Source organism: Phaenicophaeus curvirostris, chromosome 3, assembly GCF_032191515.1.
Source record: "Phaenicophaeus curvirostris isolate KB17595 chromosome 3, BPBGC_Pcur_1.0, whole genome shotgun sequence".
NCBI lineage: Eukaryota > Metazoa > Chordata > Aves > Cuculiformes > Cuculidae > Phaenicophaeus > Phaenicophaeus curvirostris.
The window spans coordinates 78,277,472-78,305,353 of NC_091394.1; the positions used below are offsets into that span (position 1 = coordinate 78,277,472).

At 34.6% G+C, this 27,882-nt stretch overlaps 1 protein-coding gene across 50 annotated transcripts in view; it reads left to right on the top strand.

Moving 5' to 3' along the window:
• The window catches only part of RIMS2 (regulating synaptic membrane exocytosis 2), a 465,641-nt gene that overhangs the window by 122,476 nt on the left and 315,283 nt on the right, over positions 1-27,882 (top strand). For all 50 annotated transcript variants that reach the window (XM_069854488.1, XM_069854498.1, XM_069854512.1 and 47 more), the window contains one exon: positions 1,672-1,982. In XM_069854488.1, the coding sequence (XP_069710589.1) occupies positions 1,672-1,982 (311 nt within the window). The remainder of the gene's footprint in view (positions 1-1,671; positions 1,983-27,882) is intronic.

Sequence of the window (27,882 nt, forward strand, 5' to 3'; positions counted from 1 at the left end):
TACCCTCATTGCTTTGATAGTTTATTCTGTCTTGTTGAAAGAAGCAAACAGGAGTTCTTATGGTGCATATGAGTTCATCAATTCTTCAGATGGAGTATGAGCACTATCAAAACTTAAGAAGGAAGTTTACCAGGATGGAGCGTATTACCACCATTAAATGGACATGTCATACCTGCTTGAGCCTGGCAGTTTGTGAAGGAGGCAGTGAGTTTAATTTGAGTACGAACCTTGCATCCAAGTAGCCTTCTATATGAAGCTTTCATCAAAACATTTTTGGTGAGACTTGTCTAGACAGCATGGCCCAAATTTTCTATTAAATAACTGCCTGGAGAAGAGAAGCAAGATACAGATTTCAGCTTCTGAAACCTTTTCTAGTGGACTGAGCTAGAATTATTGTGGAGGTAGAAACCACTTTCTCCTTGTGATTCAACAACTGAGCTAGCTGCATCAAAAGAATAAAGATCATTAATGTAAGCCTTTGAATATCCTGTACTGTAAAAACCTTGAAAAAGAGGCAGCGTGGTGTAGGATTAGAACTGGATGGATGGTAACTAGATTGAAGGCTGGGTGTAAACATTCAAGGAACATGTAGTAAAAATGATAAAATTTTGTCTACAATATAAGGCCAAAAATATATAGAACAGGACAGCTTAGTTAAGGCTAAAAAATAATGAAGATTAAGGAGTGAAGGACTAAACTTGTGGTGAATTAATTTTATCTACAATAAAATTTTTAAGAAAACACAATAACCAGTTTGAATGTGCTATTGTATTAATAACTGGTCTCTTGTATTTGATTTGTTGCATCCTGATTTATTCTCTTATAACATTAGAACTGAATGTGAAATTAACTTACAGATAACTGACATTGGTAATTTCCTGATCTGCCATGTGATTGGATACAAAAGCTTTGCAAGCAAGTACATTTTAGAGTATTAAAAACTCTCATTACTTTGTGCAGGATCTCACAACTGGGATGCTGTAAAAATTTTAATAATTTAGTAAGCATACATTGAAAGCTCAGTCTTGGCTATGAAGTGGAGACACTCATCACCTTATATATTCTTCTACTTTATTTATAAAATGGCTTTAATTTATAATTATTTGGAAAACCAACTCACTTCTTGAAGTCAGCTTCTTCATGTAAATATAAGATTTAGACCACCACTGAAGTAAATCAGCAGAACATTTTGGAGAATTTTTAAATTACCTGTTAACAGCAGATCTATTCCAAAGTTCCTTAGTCAGACTTAGTAAGAGAATGGATTAAATGTTTAACTATTTTTTTAATCCTTTCTTCTTTTCTATCATCCTATCATCACCAGCCTATAGGCTTCACTTTCAAATCTTACATTTACTGCCATCAGAATGTCAATAAATAGATCTTTTTCATGTATATAAATCCTATCTATGGTTTTCCCTTGTATGGTGAAGCAAAAGTAGAATAGAAGTATTTTTTGTTTGTATTTTTTTCTAAAACAGTTTACTCCAAGGTTCTACAGACATACTTTATTGTGCTATGGCTAATCTATTGTTATTTTAATAGAAAGAACTAAAGTAGTAGTCTTTCTGCCTTTGGAAATGGCAACAATTGTTCTGTGTATACTTTACTAAAACTTTGTATACAGTGTTCACAAGCTAAGAGATTTTCCATTTCAATATGTCTGAACAGGTAATGTGGGTATGTAACCTGTGCCGAAAACAACAAGAAATCCTCACAAAGTCAGGAGCCTGGTTCTATAATAGTGGATCAAATGCACCACAGCAGCCTCATCAAGAAGGTATTAGAGGTCTACAGAATGAGGAAGCACCTCAAGAGAAAAAAGCAAAGCTGCAGGAGCATTCACAATACCAAGGACAACCAGGTGACATATCTACACAAGTTTTGGACAAAAGCAGACCTCAAGGGCTCACAAGACAAGACTCAATTAAGAATGGCTCAGGAGTAAAGCATCAAGTAACAGATGACACAACATCAGACAGGTAAGAAAGTATTAAATATTTGTTAGAACTGATAAGTTCCTCTGCATTTAAGCTTTTATTTTTTTTTTATTTTATCTTTTTAAGTTTTATTTTATCTTTATTCTTTAGCCTACAAAATACATACTAGGCTTTTTGAAAAAAAAGCATGAGTAGTAGCAGCTGAGGAGCCTTTTATTGTACTCAGGTGGTCATGGACAATGTATGTGCTTCATTCCTTCTTGACAAACATGGAAAATGACATTTTCAGTGTTAGAGAGCTTGTCAGTGTGCTTGCAGCTGTGTTGAATCACAGTCTTCGTGCTGTACAGAATGCTACTGTGTTTCTTTTGTGACCACTAAATTTATAGCAGAATCTTAGTAATCCAAAGTAGGTTGCAAAAAGCCAGGTTAATAGAAGATAGTGGATAGTATTGAAGATGGTGAGAGATTTGTGTGTTGACCTGAGTTTTTTCATGGTTTCACAGTTTCTTGCTGTTAATTCTTGTCATTAGTGCAAAATTTTTTTCTTCATTGGTTTATATAGGCATTAGTTGGTATTGGTTGAAACTGCAGCTGTTTCAGTGCTAGCGTAATAGGACCAGAGATTGGAGCGGGACCTTCCCTCCCTTTTTCTTGTTGCAATTGTACCAAAATACACCAGAAGACTATCAGCTTCTGCAACTACATTTTACTTGAAAACAAAAGTAAAAACCCTTTTACTGAATAAATTTAGTTTCTCTGTAAGCGAGACCAGAATAGAATTTTAAATATGATGGGAAGGGTAAGGAGGGAGTGAGATTGCTCACGTGTTTCCATGGAAATTATTCCCTCTTCCCCCAAAGACTTCCACCTGCCTTGGAATCTGGCAGCCAGAGCAGTATAATCTGCCACCCTTCCTCTGCTGCCCAGCTATGACCTCATTACAATATTTATTCTCCAAGCTTGAAACAAGTTAGACAGCTATACTATCTTTTCTTGCTAATACAGTTAAAATTGTTTTTCCTTTCCCTCACCTCTTGTATTCCAACATATTTTATTTCTTGGTTTTGGTCTTATTTGGGAACAAGTTGAACGTGATTAACCTAACCCTTTTTTCATTTATTCCGCCTGTTGCCCTTTACTCTGATTTCAGCTGATAGGTTCAGTATTTAGTAGCTCTGAGTGTTCTTTAGTTATATGCATGGCCTTTGTGGAATACAGCTGGCTAAGGAGCAGGGGAGAAGGACTGAAACTGGTGTAATTTAATAGAATTTTAATACTAAAATTTATAAATTCATATATGTTCTGTTTATTATTATTGATCAAGTTAAAGTAACTCTTTAAGTGTTTGAAACATGCGGTTCCTGTCAAGCAATTGTTTATAACTCTTTCTAAAGGCTTCTGGTCTTCTGTTGTTTTTTCTGAATGTTTCCTGTTATGCTTTTTTTTTGGGGGTGGGGGGGGGGGCGGGGGTGTTTGCTTTTTTTTTTTTTCTTTAACATTAACTGGAAGAACTGCCCAGAGGAAAAACATGTTATATGGAAGATCATCATGACACTTTTTTGAACATTTGCAACTTACTTTATTGTTGCAGCTATCATTACTTAGTAGTTCTTTACATCAAGTATCATTTACCTTATCTTGGTCATCTGGAGACAAGTCAGTTACAGATTAAAGGGCAACATTTGCTCCTTAAATCTAAAAAACATCAATGCCATTTCTGCCTCATTCCTCACTGTTTCATTTTTAGTTTTCCTTTTTTCTCTTCATTCTTGAGTAGTGCTCAATGTATTTAGTTCCTATTTTCTTTACTAGGTTTGTCCTTCATTAAAATAATATTTATTGTTACAAGTGTTAGACTAGTATTCTGTTCCCTTAATGTATGCAGCTGTCCTATTTACAATCAGTAGATCTTAATCTGTTCAGACGGAAGATAGGTACTTGTTTGTAGATCATCTCTGACTGATCTGAAATATGTTGTCCTAAAGTTTGGAATCATTTTGTATTGCACAGTCTCCAAGGACATTTTTCTTGTATTCGATCTATTACAGAGGAAAAAAGAAATGAAAAAGTATTCGGGAGCAAGTTGTACTTACCACCAGCAGGACAGTTTCCATTATTATATTTTTTCTAGTTTGTATCCAATATTCACAGCTTTATGTATAGTAGAACTATGGAAAAGGCAGAGGCAGCAGGCACACAGACTGATTCAGCGTTAGATTGCTTTCATTAATCGACCACCTTAGATTTGACATTGTTTCAGGTGAGACTAGTATAATTTGTATTGCATGGAGATTTTATGCTAAGGGCAGTTGAGATGTAACCATATGTAGCAGTCTTCAGAGACTTAACCCAGTGAGCAGAGTATGGATGGTGATGTAGTGTAATGCTAGATTCTCTAAAAACTGCTAAATTATGTGAATCAAAGAAGTACAAAATATTACTCTATGCAATCCATAGACTCAGAAGGGCCTTTCTGAGATCTGCAATGTACAGATGGTAGATGTACGGCTACATGCACTACAGTTTTTTGATTTGTACTATCCAATTTCACATTAATTTGGATTCTACGAAAGGGTTCTTTTAATTTTATTTTGATTGAAATAATTAATGTACTCTACTGTACCCAATACCTAAGCTACTCATCATTCAATAAATTGTGTTTTATTTCTAGTAGGAAAATTGTTTGAATAGGCATTTCAGTCATTTTGTAGCAGGTTGCAAAATGGTTGATTCCTTCATTCCAAAGTGTAAGCCAAAGCAAATGGTTGTAATGTCCTATTAAAATAACATCCTAATAATAAAAGCTAGGGTACAGGGAACCATAATGCTGCTACAAAGCTTTTTTAATGTGTCATTCTGTTTACCTGAATTTTTAGATCTTTAGGTAATATTGCTGTGCTTAAGTTGAAATATAATTATTTTCCTTGCTCTGGGTAGGATCCATTGTAAAGCTATTTCAGTCATTTTCCACACATGAATTCAGTATTTCAAATTGTAAATCTTTTATGACATTCCAGAGGTGTTACTTCATAAAACTCTTTTCTATATATCTGGCATTTCACAATCCCTTTTAAGCAGTAGCTCTCTTGAAGTAGGAAACAACTCATGCACCTTACTAATGCAAGGTTATGGTGACATAACTATTTCTAATCTAATGCCTATTGGAAATAATGTTATGTAGTTAAGGTAGACGTGAATGATTGAATGTTTTGCATTCCTCTTCCCTCCCTCTCTCCCCCCAGTTCATCCTGTATGAATCCAAAATTCTTTCCAAATTTGAAAATGTTAACTTTGAATTTACCATATATATTTGTCATGCATTCCATTACTGTAAGAAAAGCTGTCCTCAACAATATTTTTCATGACATTCAATTTAAAAAAAAGTAAAAATATTGTGAGAAATTTTGGTTTTGTGTTTCTGGAGTCAACTTATTGTTGCTGCATCTATCAGATGGTCAGCCATGTCAAAAAAAAAAAGAGAATAAAAAGAGATTTGGTTCTTGGTATCTTTAAAATCATGATCTCTAAGATCATGATTTGTAGCAAGACTAATGAATAAAGCTGCCTGAACCCTTTTCAGATTTACTGCAAGGATATGAGATTAAATCATAAAAACCAGAATGAAAACAACAAATTTAGAGAGTGAGCAGCTGCATAGTTGCACAACAGCAGTATTTATTTTCCAGGCCAACAGACAGATAAAACATATCCTTCTTCCCTCCTCCCTTCCTTCTCCTTTCAAATATATATATATGTATGTATTTTGGGAGTTCATTTTCTATCATCCCTTTTCTTTTATCTCAGGAAGAAAGAGGATTTTTATGATGGTGGGTTTGGAAAATACATTTCATTCTAGGTAAGAACTGCAAACAAGACTGTTGAGGCTACTTGGTTCTGAAGGTGCAGGTTTTGTGCATATTCTTTATGGCATGTATACATGTTTCCCACATATAAAGGTTTTATTCTATTGCATTACCAATGGCAGTAGAACGAAAGTGGTCCCCTGTGTCCCTTTGCTCCTGTTCTTGGAAGGAGTGCCAATTTGAGTTGGCAGTGTAGGCTCTGTCTTTTGGGGCTGCAGTTGAGGATGTCAGGGTGTGAACAGAGAGGAAAAAAAGACCAAAATAAGGAGGAAGAGAGGGGAAAAAGCAGACTTAAGCTAGTTGGGAAACATCAAAGAGCAGCATGAATTAAATATATGAAAGTGTGTGTCCATCTGCTTCATGTTATATCTTTTGAAATGGCTCTTTTTAATTGCTGGATTATGAAGAACTGACACTGAAAACATCACTGATGGGCATTTATTGCAATTTAAAATACGATGATGTCATGTTAAAGAATTAGCCTATTATATTTCTGAAAGCCTGAAAGCTGGTCATTTCCCAAGATTATCACTATTTTTCTTCTGCAATACTTATGAGACAACACTGTAGTGCAGCCTCCAATTTTGACTTTTGAGTACCTGAATTGAGGCCTGGAGTCTTAAAAAATCATGCAATATTTACTTGGACCTGTGGAATCTAAGCATACTCTCAGGTAAAATAGAGGCATTTTAACTTTTTTACCTATATTTTTCTGCCTACTGACTTATTTAAAGACAGTGAGAAATATTAAAATAATTACACAGAGGCTGTTTAAAATAAGGGAATTGGTATTCCAGAGTCAGACCAACAATGCCGTGTGCAGATTTGTTTGTGTTCAGAAGTGTCCATTCAGGACAATAGTGTCTCTAAACTTTTTAGAATTCTTTATGTAAGAATTAACTGACATGAATTTGTTTTAACATTGTTGACCACAGCAGTAGAAAAGCCTCACAACTGGTGAGAAAGCTTAATGATATTCTTTCAATTAATGAGTAACTCTAGTACTTTGTACAAGTGCTTTGCAGGTTGAGCGTAAAATTGAATCAATATTATTTTTCATGCATGTCTACAAACATCTCCCACTGATTTTCAGTGGTGCTAGAACAGGATGAAAAATTTGGGCATTAGAGATGCCCTACAGCTTTTTTTTACATATTAACAAAAGATTTAAGTTTTATGTTGTTTAAACTGCATCCAAACAAGTTTTTGTCTTCTTCTTACTGCTTCTGTTCTGGCATTTTTCACCACTCTGAGACCCTGGAGATGCAAAATGAAAAGTATGTCAGTCTGAAAACAGTAGTCTCAGTACTTTCACTTTTTGTTTCTTGTGCTGCCTCCACTGCAGTGTATGCTTTGTAAGATTCTTGAGGTAATAACTTAGAACAGACAAGTTTCTTCTTCACATCCTGTTTTAATTGTTTTGTTCCTCTACATATAGGTTTAAGAGTGTAGATCAATATTTCATGGCTATTCCAGTTTTCAGGTAGAAACTGAAGCTACACTTATCTGCTGTTTCAATCTGGAATGACAAAAAACCGAAATTGATGATTACCATGGCCAGAAGAAGCAACAGAGATTTTTGGCAAGGGAGCCAGAGAAAATACAGTTTTTAATTACTGAAAAGGATTACCTTGGGTCTAAGAAAGTCAGTGTAGAAGTTTCAATAAAATAATTAAACAATTTATGACAAGGATTAAGCCACACCTACTTATGAGGATGAGTAAGGAGTCTGGTATCATCTGTAATGCCTACATACAGAGTGTCTGTAAAAAGTTCCTGAATGGTACTGATGCTGTCTGTTAATAGCCCAGACTACCAATAGTGGGTATACCAGATGTCATTAATAGATTGTGGTGGATCATAGCATCTCAATTTTATTTTGACCTTTGGAAAAGAGATGGAGCTTTTCCCTGCATTGCTTTTGCAGAACTGTCTGTCTTCTGAGAAACAAAACAGCTTGTATAATTCTATTTTTCTCCTAATGTGGTATTGTGGGTCTCCCACTCACGTTAGTAGTGACAATGCTAACACAACATTCAGTACACATGCAGCCACATGGTGATTTCAGAAAGATTTTTCTGAGACATGAGTTACTTTCCTCCCTTCCTCCCTTCTCTTTTATTTCCCCCTAAGTAACCAAACTCCCAATGAGGTAGCTGTTCTTAATTTTTTTCTGATGATATTTTATTACAATCAATACTTTTTTTGTAAAAAAACCCCCCAAACAGTCTTTACCTAGCTGTACAATCGATACAGAGTAGTGTTGGTCCTCTAACCAATGGTAGGCACAATTTGGCATCCTTTTTTAGAGAAAGCTAATCTGTTTGGATAACAGAGAGAGAGAAGAAAAGAGGAAACTTCCATAAATGTAGCAGAACTAACCTACCTTAATAAACAGTCTAAAACTACTGCGCTTCTTTTCAAACATTAAAGAGTTTTAATTAAACACGTAACAGATTGAATTCCTCCTATAATTCAATTCCTACCTGAACTCAGCTGCAATTATTCTCTTCAGTGAAAAATCTCATGTAGGTTTTAGGGAATTTCATTTTTGCAATTTATTGTAGAATGCGTTTTCAAAAATAATTCTATTGCAACATTATGTTTGTGTTTTATTTACTGTTACTGATAACTTGATTGTTTTTCTTAATTATTCATATTTGGTGCATACCGCGTACTGAAAACTAGCACTTACTGTCTTGAAATTCAGTGCAGATATTTGATATCTTTGTAATTGCGTTTGGCCTTCCATTGCAGCGTTATGCTTTTGTATTACACAACTCTGCCTTTAAGTGCACTAAAAGGCCACTAATCTAAATCTGTAAACACAGATCTCAGCTGTATCAGAATATTGAACATTTTTGAAGTACTAACTGCAGCTAACGTTTATGGAATTAAATATAGTTTCACTTATTGTTGAATTGACCCTGAAAAGAAGAAATACCAGAAAACAAATGAGAGTAGCATCACATATAATTTTATTTTTTAAATTAATGAGGCCAATCTCTTTCTGTCTTTTTAAAGTGCTCTTTTGTCAACCTTGCACAAACATGAATATTAGAGCATGGTGCATTCATAATTCTTAGTTGTGCTATGCCCTCTTCTTCAGAGGCTAATTTCTCTTCAGAAGTATAAATAACAGATTTTGCTTGAATTTCATATTTACAGAACTGGTATGTAAAGGTGAATAAGTTACACTTGTGGAGTACAGTCGAGGGAATTGGCTAACATTTAATAAAGGACTCCGCTAACTCAACTCTGTAGTTTCTGGCAGCAAAGTGGTTCTGGAATCTGCAGGAGGTAAATCAATGAATGGCCTTTTATTTTCATACTTTTTACCATAGCTATGTAGACTAAATTAAAATAAAAAAGTGAATCAATAGCTGTTATTGGTACAAATTCTTTCTTTGACTCTATTTGTGCCTTTAAGAAGTCACAAATCATAAAGCAATTACTTCTGTAGTGCAATTTAGTTGTCATTCATCTTTTACGTGGCAAGTTTGTAATTTTAGTAAATATTAGTCTATTCTATGAAGTCAAGTCTGAGGAAAAAATATAAATAAACCCCAAATGTAATAGGACCACAATTACCATATTTTCATAATTTAAAATTACATTATTAAGCAATATAATTTTTGGTTTTACCTTGTCTTTACCATAATTATTCCATTTCTTTTTTTTTCCCCTTTTCTCAAGGCAAATCCTTGTTTGTCCCTTTGTCTACTCTGTAATGTATTTATTTATTTATTTATTTAGCTCATTAGCTTTTGTGTATCGTCATCATTTTCTCACTGTTTTGAGTTCTTATTAAATTCTGGCTAGCCATTGGAAGTGTTTTCAAAGAGATATCCATGATATTCCTTCACTTAAAGGCAGATATTTTCTTCTCTAAGCCAGTTCTTTTTTTTTCGCCTAGCTTTTGGTCACCTCTCTTCCTCAATTTCCTGTAATTGTGCAAACACTCATAAGCGTCCTTTCAGATTTGTAGCAAAGTAAGTGGACACTACTTTCCCAGGCTTTGAGAAATCTTATGTTTGTGCATTTCAGTAAAAATAGGCCTCACTATATTCTTTACTAAACAAAAGTAAGACAGCCACAGACATTGTAAGGGAATAGTTACCTGTTCCAGCAAAGTAGTACAGTACAACGTCATTTCAAGTTAAGCAGAAAATGTAGGTGACCTGAAGTCAGTAACTCTTAAGTTAAAGTGGAGTTTTAAAATCCAAGGTAATATCTATGCATGATATGCAGTAGGTTGTGTTATGTGTGACTTGTTCTGACACCTCTGCAATGTGCGGCGCTGTTCCTTGTTATCATGCCCTGGTGCTCTAGAAAATGATGTCAGAAAGTGCCCATTTCTGCAGCACTGGGCTTCCTCAAAGTGCAATTGGGGACCTCAACGAGTGTGTCATCTTCATAGAACAAAAGGAGGTTAAGTTGCTCCAAACACAGTTTTCACAATTTCTGGTCCAGTGTTTTGTCAGGTGATATTACATGCCTGAATGAGTCTCTAGAGGTAGTTTATCTGCGAAAGTAAGTTTTGATAATTCAGCTTGTAATAGGACAAATCATGAACTTTGCTGCTGAAAACCCATTTTCTTTGGCAAAAGAAAACAGCAAGAACAGTTCTTATGGCAGTATCTTGATAGAAAACAATGCATTTTATCTGCAAGAGGTTTTATTCTGTAATGACTTTGTGAAAATCCTGGACTTCCTTCACAATCACTTAAAAAATATAAGCTATCAAGGCAGATGAGATCAAAGTAGAAAGCATCTGATTTTCATTGTAATTCTGAACAGACTGGGAAGCTTCAGAGGGACATTGCATTCTAAAGTTCCAAATCGGTGCACAAACCCAATTTTTTTTTCCCAGAGGTAGATTAATTTTAATTAAATCTTGTTGACTCTGGCATGAGTTGCTGGACTAACAAAAATGGACCTTCCTCAGTTGTATCTTTGTGCTCCGGTTAGAACTATGAAAATACTTAAGCTGCAAGAGGAATTACAATAAGTTCAACAATCTCATCTCTTGAATATAAAAAAATTGACAACTCAACAGTTAGTTCAGCAATTTCACCCCCTCATGGTGCTAAGATAATTGCATTTTATTCCCAAAATGGATAAGTAATGAGTCATCTTCCTGTACCATTCACTAACAGGGACTGGAACAAAAAGAAATTCTTCAAAGAACCTCAATTTAACTTGGGTTTGCATTTCTTAAAAAACAATGTATATTTTGGGTGCTACCCATGTGATGTAGCTCAAATAAACACAAAGATTCGAGAATTTAGCTTAATTTTTAAAAATATGGATCAATATTTGAAGCAAGAAATTTGATCTTTGTATAACAAAGTTGAATGCAAAAATAGTTTAATTGCTACTTAGCAGATTTTTTTTTTGATGCAGAGATTCTTCCTTTAATGAGAATGTGAATTATAAAACCCTAAGAATGAGAGTGAGGAGGAAAAGAAGATATATCACTTAAACAGTGGAAAAAAGAGGAATATTTTGTACATCAGAATCACTCTAAACTCTGGAACTTTGGATATTAAGGCCAGCACTAGTAGCGCCTCCACTTCTACTCAACAAACTTATTTTGGATGATGATAGGCTACATTGCAGTAATGGCGGATGCACTGACTTAGATCAGGACCATTTGTTTTTACCTACTCTATTTCTTTGCTCCTCCTTCGAGTAATTATGGGTGTTTATAAGAATGCCAGTATCCTATTTGTAGACATTCCCAAATGCTGTCAGTTATTTTGAGAGTTAAGCCTAGTGAAGCCAACTAAACCAGATATCTCTCAAAACAAGCACTTTAAATTTCATGCTCTATGTGTTATATGGGTACTTCTTCAGGAAGCATTTCTTCTCTCTGGAAATGAGATCTCTCTTGAAATGTATGTTGAGGTTTATCACCAAGTATCATGAAGCTTTGCAGTTATGATAACAATCAATTACAAAATTAACCCTAACCCCCTCCTGAAAGCTCCACTACTATGAAACTCCAGTATTGAATTTAAGTCTTTCCGAAGTAAAATATTTACACTGTCATAATGCTTATAAAACCCAGGCTCCATGACACTGTCAAAGGATATGAATTCAGAGGTGTGTGATCAGTAAAATATTCCTCTGATATTCCAGTCAGCTGAAGATAGGAGCAACCCAAAAGACCATAAATCTTTTAATGACATGCAAGGAAGATAAATTACCCCCTTTGAACTTGTTCCCAAGATATTGAAGGCTCCAATTTTTATCCTGTGTACTGAACAGCAGAAATTAATAAACAAGTCAGTGCATAAATGTGTTCTCTTAGCTCCTGTTTCACAAAATGAAAAGGCTAATGTTAAGCTTACTGTAATCTGGAGAATGATCTATCTTATAGTTTACACGTATATTAGCCTTTGTTTCCATCACAGGTCACCTGGACATGTTGACACCTAACACAAATTTGGAGCCTTTTTGGGTCCAAATCAGTCATCTGGAAGTAGACATACTGCAATAAGTCACTTAAGATATTTTCCAGGTGTCTAAAAGGAATTTCTATAATTAATTAAACTTCCAAGTTCAATGAGAGCCAATTTCTGCAATTTGTAACAACCATGGAGTTCAAGATCAACGTAACTGGGGTTTTTTTTGCAGAGTAAGGATCTTTATGATCAGGTTGCTCACACAAAGAAGTGTTTGTGTAAAGGACCTCACCCAAAGAAGATAACTGTGTATTTCACAAAGAGAACATAATCTCTTTGCTTTAGTATGTATATTGAAATCATTGCTGTGCTGGGTGCATTTACATTAATCAGTGGATTGTAATATATTTTAACTTTTGTTGTCTGCTTTGTGCATGTCCTCTCTTAAGCTGATATAAATTGGAAAATAAAGGGTATAAGTATGAACTGACTGTGAACACTGAGGAAATCAACTTTCACCTTGAATATGTCATTCTGTGGCAAAGAGGAAAGACAGATGCCCGAAAAATTGTACTGCATGCATTTTCAGCTTCTGTTTTAATTATTTTACATTATTCAAAATGCATAATAGTTTGTTAGTAAAATTTTAAATTACCTTTTATTTTTTTGAAAGGTGATGAAGAGAAATCTCTTTTGTAGCTGATAAAGTCTTCAATGCATTGAATCAAAAATCCATCAAACCTCTGTTCTAGGCCAGCAATTCTTCACCAGTGAGATACATCTCATTGGTGAACCATCCAGAACTACAAATGAAGCATAAAGCAGGATCCATGTACTGTAATGAGGTGAAAAGAAATATCAATTGATTGTGAGTCATCTGAAGGTAAAATTGGTTGAAAGATATGACTCTAAATCACTCTGCAAGGTACAGCATCTACTGCTTATTGAGTCTGATGTATCAATGTGAATTACATGTACTACCCTGCTTATTCAGCCAGAGTATACCAGCTTTCTGTTCCTGTCAGGTAATGCAACTACTCCTTCAGTCAGGGGAATGAAGAGTTTGTTAGACCTTTTCTAACTCTGATTGCCCAATTCTTCCATTTTAATAGTATTCTTTATACTTTAAAAAATATTATTTATATCTTAATTCCACATGTATGAGCGTGCACAAATGTAGATATTCATACTAAAAGCTTAGGATGTGTAGCCATTTTGGTAAACTGACTGACACTCTGAGGAAAGCAGAGAACTGATTATAGGATCATTCTATGACCCAGAATTTCAGGCGTTGTTTTGTGGAGAAAACCATGTTTCATCTGTGGGAAGCCTACCAGTCCTGCAGACATGACTAAAAATTAGCAGTATGTATGAATTATTGTCATACAAACTAGATGCATGGCCTCCAGATTGATGAAGAATTTTCTGCATTTATTAGTGAAATAGGTAGGTTTTTGTTTACCAGATGCAATTTCTGCCCCAGCAGCTTTTCAGATAAATTATCTTTTAGGTCAAGGCAGTGGCTTAAAAAACATGTATCCCTAGATTTTAGAGTTTCTCTTTTAATACAGAACTGCCATTAATAAGAATTTTTCTAGAAAACACACAGATCCTTCAAATGCCTGGATTGTATGCTGGGACAATACACGTGTAGGAAAAAGGGAGAGAATTCGCACACCTGGATTTTTTTTCTGACATGGTGTCAGAACACAGCCAAGGCAGGAACTGGAAAGTGTTCTCAGATCCAGGAATAGAAATGCAACCACAGAGTTACATTCCTACCTACCTTAGACAAGCAGAAGAACACTTCATTAAATCTATTTTTGGGTATTTGTGCAATTTTTGGTCACATGAATTTAGTTTTTTTTTACATGCTCTTCTTTCTCTCTATTGATTATACAGGAAGGAAAAGATAGCTAGACTTCTGAACTATGCACATCAGTCATCTATATTTAATTGGAATGACCCTGGGTGTCCGTGTTAATAAGATCAGATGGTCCGGACAACCTAAATTCAACCTATGAATTTGCCTAAAATCAGTACATCTTCATTTTTAAGCGTAGAATTCCCTAAGCAAGAAATACTTATAAATGCTCAGATCTGGCAAGTGAGGCAGAAACACTGAAGCTTTGTTGTAGAACAGATGAAGGCAACAACATACATAAAATGTAGTGTTCAATGTTGGTTTTGTGAATATGTCCTATAACAAATAATATCATTATCAAAATAGTAAAATCCTAAGTCTTATTCCAATTTTGCTGGAAAAATACCTCAAACTCAATACTATACGCTTTGATATTTTTAAGGCAAAAGATGCAACATGTGGTTTTTCTCTGTTTTGTAGTGTGCTCTAGCAACAGATGATTTTGTTTCACCATGCAAGTTGTATACATTGTCTAATATTCAAAAGGGTGAGAATGACAGAGATAAGAGAAATAATTAAAATTAAACATTTCATGTAATTATTTTCAACTATTCTGTGCCCTGTCATATTTAAATAAAATTTCCCATATTGCCTTTCAACTAATGTATTAAAGAGAATTCCGTGGAGAGGTTTAAGAAGCCATAATATATATTGAGCTAAGGAAATTAACCAATGAGTCAAAGTTATTTAGTTAAAGATAGCTGAAAAATAATTATACTGTGAGGCATAACTGGTTCCTAGCCATGCCCACTGATTCATTTCCAGAAATACTACTGTTGTGGTATAGTCTATAATTTTTAATTAAAAAAGAATTTTAAATTATAGTTTTTGTATTTTTCTTGTGCAATTTATTTGGTTTGTTTCCCCCTCTATCTTGCTTCTCCTGAAATGTGCAATCTGTATGGTCAGTGCCAGTTTTTGTGTGTGTCCCTTCTAGGCCTAACAGCAGGATTTCCCAACTGAACATATGGCACATTTCCTAGTATTTCCTGTATAAGGAAAGACCTCTCATTGTCTTATCATGAGTTTCAAAAACGTAGATTATTTTAACACCGAAACTATTCAGAATAAACAAGTCATCTAGCATTTAACTTTCAGATGTCTCCATTTTTTTTTTCTTTCATAGATTTAGGATTTAATTAAACCATAACTGGTCAATATATGGTAAAAACTCAACTTCCAAATATTTTATTTTTAATACATTTTTTTTTTCCAAACTAGTAAGCATGCAGGTAAAATCTCATGTTTAACTTGCTTGTCACCTTTTAGAAAATTTTAAAGCCATAGTGATCAGTGGCTCATGATTATTTCTGTCAGTTACTTAGACCATGATGAAATGCAGGAAAATCATTCAATCATAGAAATGAATTGTTTGGTCTCATCACAGAGCTTCAGCACACCTAATTAGGGACAGTGGCACTTTCCTGCTTAGGAAGCCCAAAGCTGGTCCGAAATCTCTCATTAAGACTCTTTATTTTGGGCTGATGTATTTCATACTCTTTGACTTTCTTGGGAATCTGTACGTGTCAAGGTTAATTTTGTTATTCATTAAAATAATAGACATTTACTTGCCTTTTTTCCCCTCCATGTTGATGACATTAATTCTGAGAATTTTCGGAGATGGGAAAATCCAGATCCCTGTAAAGGTGCAAAATGTAAACTGACAGCTTATCTTTGTATTTTTATCTTGAATCTAAGTAGATTAATCAGGGCATTCTCTTAAGCATTTAGAGTATTGTGGTACTTGCTGGGTGAGTTCAGGACTGAGGCACAGACTGCTTCCAGTGGCACTAGAGCAGTCCCAATATTTGGAAATGTGCTAGAGGTGTAGTTCTGGACTGCGTTTTTGGGCCTTGATCCAAAGACTATTAGTATGCAGCGTTATCCCTTATTTCTCTGGACTTAGGCTTCTCAACAGTTGCTGCTATACAGGAATGGTAGCTCAACAGGCTTTGGAACAGCAAAGTTCTAGTACTCTAAACACAGTGAGTAAGAGAATGGATTGAGGTTCACACATCTTGTCTGGAGCACTAACATTATTTTTATCTGTAAACTGAATCAGATCACTCAAACGTCGTTTCCTAAAGTATCTAATAGATAATGTATCCACAAGGTTTGTGATAATTAACTATTTTTGTAAAGCTCGTTCTAAGGAGAAATAATTATTATTTCATTATTTGGTATTACTGCTGGCGAAACTTGAGATAAACATTGGTGAGTCCTTTGTACATGAGATACCATTAGCAGCAAGTCCGATGGAAACTGAGGCATGAGGGAGTTATATACAATGGGGAGAGGTGGTTCCATGAGCACTAGAATCAGTGCAGCCTACAGTGGTGTCTCATATTTTTCTGTCCAATTTCCTCTGTGATGTAGTGGATGATCGCAATAACTTAAGCACCTTTTCTTATCACTTTTGATAACTTCAGATGGCAACGATGTGCTTATTTACTGACCATATTCTCACTGTCTTCCTACTGCTAATCTCAATAGGTAATAGCTCAGTTCTACCCATCCTTACTCTATGCGCACTGACTTGGGTCTTTCTCCTGTGATGACGCCAATTTTCACACAGCTTGCTGGAATTGAACTGATTTAATATTTATGCCCCTATGAAATTAACCATTCTCCTCAAGCTTGTTAATCATGGTGGTAGGTGGTAATATGGACAGAAAAATGGATAAACAGACTGTCTGCATTCTTAAGTCTCATATCCTTGGTTTAAAATTTGTAAGTTAGGCTAAAAGGAGAGCATATATTATTATTAAATGACCAAATGGGAGTAAGAAGAAAAAGACCATCAAAGAGAATTATATGAATGTTGATAGCATGCCTCAGATATGGAAGTAATGAAACAGGGAACTGCGGAAGATAGCGAGACAAAAATGCAAACAAGAAAAACATCTGATCATCCAACACAAGGATGAATTTACTTTCTCTTTTTTACTATACTTTTTTCAGTGGACATTTTCTGTAACAAGGTTTGGTCCCTTAGCTGGAATTTCAGTATCTTCCATTGTAGATCTGTGACCTGACTACCGGGGAATAAAATCAGTATCACTTTTCCATTCTCAATGAATGTTTAACTCGGTGAATTAAATAGTTCTTTCAATATTTAATTATTTTACGGGAGAGAGAACAGCCTCAACAGCAAAGACAAAGTGTCTTTGGAATAAGCCAGTAGGGTGTCGATGGGGACTTTGTGGGCATATTTGAGGAAGCCTGAAAGGAAACTTAGGACTCAGTTTTCCATGTTCCTAAACACTGTTCTAGCTGCCAGACTTCCTGTAATAAAAAGAAGTGTGCGTTCTGAATGACTGCTCAGGTGCCAGCTCAAGGAGAGGAATCATTATTACAATTTGTGAGCAGAGACTGATGCTTTCCTGCAGCCTGGATTTAGGTACTTTTATATTTTTGGGTTTGTGTCTTTATCTACATCCCTTTCTTATTCCCTATCCTAAATATTCAGGTTCCTGGCTTCTATGACTCCTATTCTTATGTCATTAAATTTACAGCTGCATGTTTTGCCTTAGTTCTTGCTAAAATTCTGTTGTGAAGCTGAGTCTTTGAACACTGATGTGATGAAATATAAATGAATTTTTGCTTTACTTCAAAAGAACGTCTGATTGCATTTCAGTTGCAGTAGTGAAGTGTCCATCCTTGAATTTAGTTTAAGCTAGTACTTTAAAATCGTGTTCCACCTCCATCAGTTTGCTAATCTGACCTATAATGAGTAGTCATATAAACTGTAATAATATAACACTATAAACTGTAATAATATAACACCATCCCATGTGTAAGGCTATTGTTGTTAACTCACCTGTCTGAAAAGCATTTATTCAGATGTGTTTTCATAATGAGAATACTTAAACAGACAAAATCTTTTAAATCTTAAATATTTAGCTAAATGCTTTGGTAAGGGCATACTGGAAAGCAATGACAGCTGTATTAAAGGTATTTATGTGCTATTAATTGCTATTAATTGACTTTCTCTTCTTTTTAAAAATCTCACTCTTACACCTGCCCAAGTAACTTATCTCTACCATTTTCTTCTGTGATTCCATCAGAATATACTTACGTAACATCCAGTAAATTGGAATGGAATTATATCCAAAATTGTATTGGTGGTATCTCTTTTCACACAACAATCATTGCATTATAAGCTGTAATGTATAGCTTTAATGAAGTTGTATTGCTTTACCTTGTTTAAGCTACAACTTTCCATGAAATTTGTTTTCTGTGTGGCTAGAATAAAGAAGTAATGTCTATAAATAATGTTTGAGATAACATGTTTGTATAATAGGTTTACCTTAAGAGCTTTCTGAATTCTAGAATGAAAGAGGTTTAATCTTATATTTGAAACAGAATTTTTTTATAAATTAAAGAATGTCTATACATACTTTGGAGCTTATCTTTTCTTCCAAGCTACTTGTTGCTGAAGGGTGTTTATTAAAATTCAGCTTGACTAGAGAAATAGATATCTGGATGGATCTCAGCATAGCCTGGCTTAATGGATCCTATTGTGCTTTCCCAGGCTTGTCTTTTCAGTTTGAAATGGTCTGTCAGCCATTTCAGGTAGTTGCTTAAACTATGTGGTACCTGTTTTTCCCATTCTGTGCAATATCTTCAAAGCACTTTGTCTGCGTGTCTATCAAGTCCATTGTAAAACTGGTGTGTAAATTAAATTTATTAATCAAACCATAATTATCAAGACAGTATGCATATATACGCAAATACAAACAAACAAAATACTATAATAGAAATCACTATCAAAATTATTTAAACCAGGCCCTCAAATGTTAGGAAATACCAGAATTTCAAGTGCTTGAGTGGTGCTGGGCTTACACAGTTAGGGTGTTTTGGAAAGAAGCCTGTGCGCATAGGACCTTCTTTTCTTCTGGTATGGATATTTGAAGTTGTAGAGTGAGTGACCCGAAAAAGAGAGAAAGAGATCTCAAGTGTAGGAGATCTCAAGTATAAGGAAGTTAAATATCAAATAGGGAAAAATAATAATTCCTGTCTTTTCCAGAATTCTTAAGTGGAGCTTTTAACAATTTATCAAAAAAAACCCCAAAACCTAACTTGTGTCATAACTTTAATTTTAAATATCTGAAAATTAAAGCATAGAAAAGTGAATGTAAAATGTTCAGACCTTTGCAGCGACTATGGAAACATTGTGGCTTTAATGACCATTCAGGAGGCATGAACCAAAATGGTGATATAATTGAAATACTTGATAAAATGTTGGTCTTGTACCTGCTCCATGGTCAACTTTGTCTCTAAAAAGTTAAATAGTGCACATGAAACTTATAATTATTTTAATTACTGGAATAATTTGTAACAAGATTATTCTGTTTCTTGCAGCAGAAAATTTTGTCTTTTTGGTAGAATTCATATGAAGATAAATTTTGTTACATGGCAAACATTAATTCTCTGTAACATAGGCAAGGTGGTTATCAGGTATTAAGTTTTCCTTTTATTACAGCAAGGTAGCCATAAAGACTCATTACCTCCTACTCCAGGATCTTAGCAGTTACTGGTTTTGCCGTACATACAGCCTCACACTTTTTGCCACAAATTGTAATACATTCCTCAAATGTATTACAAGTATCTCCATAATGCACGGTATGCTAACAGGTATAAAAATAGACATTTTAAAATACTTTGTATAGTACTTTGTAGGTTTTCACGCAAGTTTTGGGAACAATTTTATTAGCAGATATTTTCTCGTTTTGTTTTGTTTTCTTTTTTAATATTTAACATGGGTGTTGGTAATGAGGCTTCCGTGTCTCTTTTAGGAGGGTCTGGAGATTAACTTTTCTTTTTTTTTTTTTAATTTGAAAATCTGAGTTGTAGCTGCCATCTTTCTGGCCAAAGAAGCCTTCTTTGCCAAAGAAGCCCTTCTGAGCACATCATCAATGCAACACTTTAATTAGCTGAAAGGTTGCTTATTTCCATATCTTTTGGAATTAAAATCACTTTCAGTGCAAGAGCTTTAATAATGGTCCTAATTCTCTGTTTGGTTTATTTGGAAATTTTGTAATTAGTGTTAAGCTGTGGATAGAAAATGAGAGATTCTAAGGAAAATCGTTTTAATTGTTATTTTTCAACTTGACAATGACAGAATGTATTCTGTAATGTTATGTAATATTATCCTCTGGCAGAAGCATTGAAAGAAAAGAGGAAAAATACATTTTGTAGTCAGAAACACTTATTTCCTTACACTTAATGGCATTCACCATGCATATTATGCTGCAGAATCTCACTGTGTTCCATTAGATGACTGATGCTGCTTCTTGCCTTTTGACTTCCTATACTGTATGTTTGCTAGAGACGTAGGCTCCTAAAACAGTGGGTTTTCCTGGAAGCAGGTATGGAGCATCTAAGGAAGTGCTTGATTTTGCTTAATTCTGTCATGGCTGGTTCTGTGTAATAAACTTCTAAAAAATGCCAAAGACTTCTTATTTTGAAATGTGGTATAAATAAAATGCAACCGTTCCTTTTAGTGATTTCTCAAGTCTGCATGCTAAATTGCCTTGATGCTGTATGTACAGTGCCTAACAGAGCAGCTATGTATAGAATTTATACTGTTTGCTTCAGCCATGGTTTGGTATTACTTTTAAATGTTTGCAATGAAAAACCTGTTATCTCATGTAAGGTATGGTATAGCTTTTCAGATATGAGACAAAAGGTCTCTTGTTACAGTCTCAGTGCTATGTGTGTGTATATGTGTGCATCTTCATTGTATGAAGAATATTTTTAGAGTAGTCTTTCTGTTCTGGAGACCTGCCTTTACATGTTAGAAAAAAAAAAAAAGACCTAAATACACTGTCACCGATGTTAATCATTTTTACAGGGGAGGGAAGGAGGAGGGGAAGATGCAGAAATCCTCCTCCTCTTAGACAGTAGTAACAGTGTGGCGATGCCTTGTCCTCATTTTTTTTACTTCTGAGATTTTATTGCTGGCAGCCAGATGTGCTGAAACTCCTGACGACAGCATCTATTCACTGCGTGTTTTTAATAGGCTTAGAGAAATATGAGTAGAGTACATGAAAGCAGCTCAGCTTCACACTTCAGCTGGGAATGCCCAAAAAGCTTACTGCTGTTTAGAATTCTTGCTACAGTCAGGAGAAAGCCACACGGGTACTAAATCTTCTACGACTGAATTAGAAGAATAATGACTGTACAATTAGCTATCAGCCCCTGCTCATTTAGGCACAGTTTTTACAGAGATCAGGAGAAATATGGAACTTGATTGGCATGTTTGCATTTGACGGTATGTGCAAAATAGATGACTTTTAAGACAGGTGGTGAAGAAAAATAGAAGGGAAGGAAAGAGAGAAAATGCAATTTGAGACACTGCGCCAGGTCTGCAATTCTGTTTTATCTCATTTTCATGGGGTTTTCTCATCCCCTCCAAATATTTTACAAAATGATCTTTTTGGACAAACGTTGAACAACGCTAGGTAAGTGGAAAAGAAACCTTTTTGCTTCACCATTTCTATGCTTATGCTGTCAGCAATCTATTTGCATGTTTTTCATTGGGGTACTTTTATAATTGCACTCTTGGATATTAATATTTTTACGGTAGCAGTGCGTCTCTTCTGTTGGTGCTTTTATGTTTTATGTAAGGATTTAAATGAGAACTGAATTCTGCAGAAATATAGCCAGCAAAGATAGAATTCTATATTTAAGATGGCTATGTATCTTTCAAGTACATTAGCTACCATTAGAAGCTAGCATTACTATTTGTAATCCTTAAGCATATAAAATATTCATAAACAAATCTGTCTGAGAAAATGATTTCTATGTGGCTGTGGCAGTGAAAGGATTAAATGCTCAAAGATGTATCTGTCTAACCGTATATAATTTGTTGGAAGATGCAAATTAGTAGTCCTGCATACCATTTGCAAAATAGGCAGGAAGCAGTTTCTTATTTTTAGAAGACTTAGATTCTGTGTGCAATGCTTTTCAATAACCTTTTTAACTGGCCAAATTATAGCTGATCAGTGGATGCTTTGCAGTATGTCAGTCAGCTCTGGAGGCTATCCTTTTATGAATTGCTTTTGTTTTTTTGGGAATTAGAAATGATAGGGAGTTGTTTATTGATGTGATCTAGTTATTAAGTTTTCTTTGGATTTTTGGGGGGATAAACAGTTAATAATGACTCATTTTTGTGGCATTATTCACTAAATGTTATAATACTGATGTTTAGGACTTTTTCATACTGCTATTCAATAATAACAGTAAAATGACTGAGATTTTAATCTAAAAGATCGTGAGTGCAGGTCTGGGAGGAAAAGAATCCTGCAGTTTTTTGTAAAGACAGTGCACTGATGGAAACATTCTGGAACAAGGGTGGAAGTAATATTGCAGAGACTATATCCAGCATTTTAATCTTCTTCTCTGTATCTGTGGGAGAAATCTCTTTTAAATGGGGTATTATTTGATATTTGCACATAATACTTCAGAAAACTGTTATATTTCCCAGGCTACTGTTACAAGGATTCTCTTCCTTTCTTCTGATGTTTCCTTTATAAATATTTTAATATTTATTTAATGTCACTGTGTCAAGTTTTCATACCTTGGTTATAAATTTCTAATTAGATACATAAAATTATAGAGGTAACTTTAGCATTCGTAATCACTTTAGTGAATTAAGAATTTTTAGATATATATAAAGTCTATAGTCAGGGAGATTTTTCTTACCTCTTTGAAGTACTGAGAAATCTTTGAAACTCTACAAAATGGAGCAATAATTTAGGTATTATCAACTGTGTTTGTAAAACAGTGCATATTTCCAAGTGCATAGTTTTAGGCCTGCAGCAAGCAACAAAGCCCTTAGCAACTGTTCTAATAATCTACAAACCAAGTCCTGATTCTCTGATTCTCTGGATCTGTTTTTTTGCAGATACATGTGCATCATGTGCATAGTGTTTCTCGGTGTGTGTTTTTCTTGTAAGTCTCTAGTAAGAGCTGCATATGGTATCAGTTTCAAATTAAAAGACATTAGAAAATGATTTTATTGCATTTCTTGTGCCTGAGATTTAGAGTTATATTTATTCTAGAAGACTGTCAAACAAGAATAGAGTGTTAGGAAGCCCAGTGTCCTACCTAGTATAGGCTGTCTTAGGATGAAAATATTTCTATATTTATAAGAAGTAATTTTTTATTTTTCTATGTACCAAAGCTGTTGGCCTCAAGAAAAAAGCTCAAGAAAAAAGAAAAAAGCTCAAGAAAAAAGCTGCAATTTTTCAACAATATGCAGCAGTAATCATGAGAGACTAAATCATGCTTTCTGTGTCTTCTGAAGTTAAAGTTAGTTGGAAGTTATTTAGGATTATTGAGTAAAAAGAGTCTGTCTTCTGAATAAGTATCAATGTTTTAAATCTGGGCTTGATAAAAGGACTTTGAAGAATTTACCTATTGAATAGACTCTAAAAAAGTCCTGTTGACATGTACTTTGGAGGCTAGTCCTGTTTCTTGTCTTATTGGTTTAAAAAGCTCTATTTTATTTTTTCCATTAAATCAAGGTAGTGTATATTTTAGGTAGATTTTTCCCTTAAAGCTTTACACTGTTAAGATAATCTACTTGCTGAAAATTAATTGTTCATACATTAAGAGTTAATGTTTCAGAGCTGTGGTAAGGAAAACAAAAATACCTTTAACATGTAAAAATTCTTCTTTGATGAGGTATAATCTGGTCTGTCTCTTCAGACTTTGAAGTTCATGTTTTTGTCAGACCCATATGAGATTACCCTTTTTCTTTTTAAGGTTTTTCTTTCTGTTTTTGCATCTGAAAGGTAAAAGTCAGAATCCAGAAAGACAACAGTTGACATTAAGCACTGGTTTAACTGCTGCGTATACAAAGTACTATGTGAAGAAAACAGGTTAATACATACAAATGGTATAGTACATAATGGAATGTAATACAGAATGCCATAGGGAACTAGAGAGTATACAAATAACTGTAACTGAAAATACATTCCTATTATTTTTCACTTGATCTGTTCTTAGACTTTCAGTTCTGGAAGTTTAGATACACTGGGATTTTGCTGCAGGAAAGCCAGTTAAATTGATCTTTGCTTTCTAATATTATACCAAACACTACCCAGAATATATATTAAACTGTTTTTTATCTTTTCACATAGAAACCTTATATGAGTTGGATTCTTATTTGCATATTTTTTGTGCTGCAGTGGCTGGTGTGGGAGGACCGAAATGATATTATGCTCCTCATGAGTTCGATTGATTTTACCATTTCAATGTTTTTTTTATATCCGTTGCTAACAGCTTCTGTTGGAGGAATATTAGTTTAGTTCTCTTTTGCAAGCTAAACCACAGTGCTTTTCTAAAAGATGCTACTGTGAGTGTAAAAGAGAGAGATGATTTACTGGTCCGTCCTCCCATTCCTGCATATCTCTATTCTGACATTATCAACTCCAGCAAGTTGCAGCAGTAAGAGCTATAACTTTGCATCAAAATTGTGTTTCACCTATGTTGGGGACTGTAGTGCTCTTTCCTATGTAATAGGTTACCTCCTATTGAAAAATGGTTAGAATTGCCTCATGTTGGGAATTGACAAGAATTTTTTTGCTTTCTTAGCATTTGGCAAATACCTAGTTTGTGATATAAAATCGTAATGTGTCTTGGAAAATAAAATATGGGAAAAGAAATTGTAAGACCTTTTCTGAAAACATACCAAGTGCTTGGATGTCATCTTAATTCTAAAGCAGCATCTAAAAGAATTTCAGTTTTTTGAAGTCTAAAATTTTTGTGATAACTTCCAGTGACGTACTTTTCATTCAACTGACTAAAGACAGTAAAAGTTTTTAAAAGTCTTAAAAAACCGTAGTTATCAGATAAGCTGGATTTATCTGATTGCCTTTCTTCATTTAGAGTTTAGTGTACAAGTAAAGTGCTGTCAGATGCTCTATTTGTAGCAGCATGCTTTGTGAAGTCACAGTTGCTTTGGGCCATATTCAGATTAACACATCACTGCATAATGGCAAGTATCCTTTGTGACTAAATTTGATACAAAATGTACACACCCGTATCAATCCAGTTTTACCATTGCAGTATATATTAACAGCAGTGAATTTACCTAAACCTAGTTTATTCCATGACACATTATTTTACTGTTACAGCTATGTGAAAGTGAACTTGCTGTCTAGGTTGGCCACACAGGGGCATAAGATAACTGATATATTCGGCCCCAAAATAGTACAAAGGTTGTTCGCAAATTCTATGTACAGCAGAGACTTAGGAATGGTCCCTGTTTTGAAATTAAACACATTTAGTTTGAAAAAGTAAACTCTATTTTCTTTCATTAAATTAAACCTTAAGAGTTGCACTTTGTCATTCCCTTGGTTAGCATCCTTTATATAAATACAGTGATTTTCAATAGGTTACTAAAATATATATGTCTGGCAGAAATATGTAATTTATTTTTGTTATTTAGTTTTCTGTTTTGTTTTCTAAATATACCTGTGAGCTATTTACTAGTACTCTGCTTTATAACGAAGCCATCACATGATGTCAAGAATTACTGGCAGAGACAATTGTTTTCAGTCATGGTGCAGTTAATGATTACTTTGACATTGAAGGAAAAAGTTAATATTCTGTTCCTTGTTGGGAAACAATTTTGTCAAGATATTTCTGTAGAACAGATCTGAGTTTCTTTCCTTACCTGCAAGGGGTTTATTATCATTCTAAATTTTGTATTTTCAAATATTTAGTCCAAGAGCCAAGGATAAAACCCCACTGATGGTGCTAGAACTGAGATTATATTATCCATATTCTGATATACAATAATGAATAATAACTGAAACTGCCTGTCTCACTTTCAAAAACTAGCTTGTTAACCTTTAAAAATTTAATTTGTTGAGATTTTCACACCTGCTCTGTTTTTACCTCCATACTAGATTCGTATAATCCTGGCTTAAATAATTTTCTGAATTTTACATCTGATATGCTTTCTCAATTGAAAAAGCATCCAATGCTGGAAAAAAATCCAGAACTTTTACTTTTATTACTTCTGTATATTTTTTTCCTTAATGAGTTAAAGGCATAACAAAGCTATTTCCCCACTGATTCTTACCTGTCTTGCATCAGACACAAGCAGAATTCCAAAACTAAGCTAACACCAGCCATAGATGTCTGTATTACTTCAGAGAGGTTATCCATGTCAAATGATCCTCTTTTTTCCTTCCTAAAATTAGAAGCATAAGCCATATTCGGGTGGATCCCAATGTCCATGGGATATATTTTTATATATAAATATATATACACATATATGTAAACTTCTGCAAACACAAGAGGTAGACTGACAGGGAAAGCAAGTTGTATATAAAAGACAGAGAGCCTTAGCACCTGTACTTCCTCGTGTTCCATGAAAGACAGCTGTTGAAGCAAGGAGAGTAAAGAAACCCTTTTACTTCCTCTTCTCTCTGTAAGTAATTTAAAAAATTCCTTTTTTTTTTAACTACAAAAATAACCTCAAAGCAACACAGAAGTGCTGGCAGACAGCAAGCATGAGGGTGCTTGTTGATGAATTTAGTGACCACATTTGGTATTTTTTTCACCTTTGCCATGCATCCCTCTCACAGAGCACTCTATGTTCTCTCTGAGCTGTGAATAGTGTACCTAAAAGCCATGACTCTTGATTTATTCCTTTGGGAGAGACTGGGACAAGTAGCATGAGGTTTTAAATCTCCTTACCTTTCTGTTTCTCTTGGAAGAAGGAACTGAAAATACTAACTTGCCCCAAAGTTCTTTCTTTCTGGAAAGAAATTCCCATCTTGGCAGCTGTTAGATTGTGGGTTTGTTTTTTAAATCCCTATTTCTAGGAAAACCCACCCCTGTAACATCCTGTTACAGATATTTTCAGAGAGAGAAAAATGAGTGATTTCCTTGCAGAACCATCTCTCTTCCCATCACTTCCAGTTCTGGAGAGGGATACCTTCTGTTACTTGCACCTCAGTTGCTACAGATTTAATAAGGTGACATATGTTTCTTCCATGAATCTCATGGCATTGTGGATATTAGCAGCCGTAACAGGTTTCTCTCAATTCTCATTGTACATCAGCTGCTGTTATCTGATGATGGTAATAAAACCCTAGCTGGCATTCCTAACCTCTCACCAGGAAGAAAAAAAAGGAGGGATCAGAGATGGATAATTTATCTCAATTCAGATAGTATGTTAAATTGACAAACTGAAATCATCTTAAATTTGGAACTGGTTTAACATGCCTTAAAACTTGATTTTTTTTTTCTCACCTGTGTGAGAGCAACAGAAATCTGAGTTATATTTGAGTTACCAAGCACAGCATTTTTGATCAGAACATATGAAAAGAATCCCTTTCCATTCTTGAATAACTCAGATAATTCCTGTCATTCCTCAGAATGTCCATATAAGATGTGGATATTCTCTTCTTTTTCTAGAGGAAGAAAGGCAGAGATTGTGCTGTTGAAAAATGACTAATGATTTTGTGTGCCCAACTTGAAACATTTTAAAGAGATTTGTTCAGTGACAGGAGCCCAGTAATTTATGAGAACAACATGTTCCAACACGGACATCCAGAAATCAAAATTGGTAGCAATGACCCTTGATCAGGTAATAAATACACTTGGGGATAGTTTGAGCTGTGATGACTGAAAGACAAACTAGCCTGAGCGATTCCTTTTACTCTTCTTCACTGTCACTAATGTAAAACTGGCATGAATTCTATGCAAATCTGCTT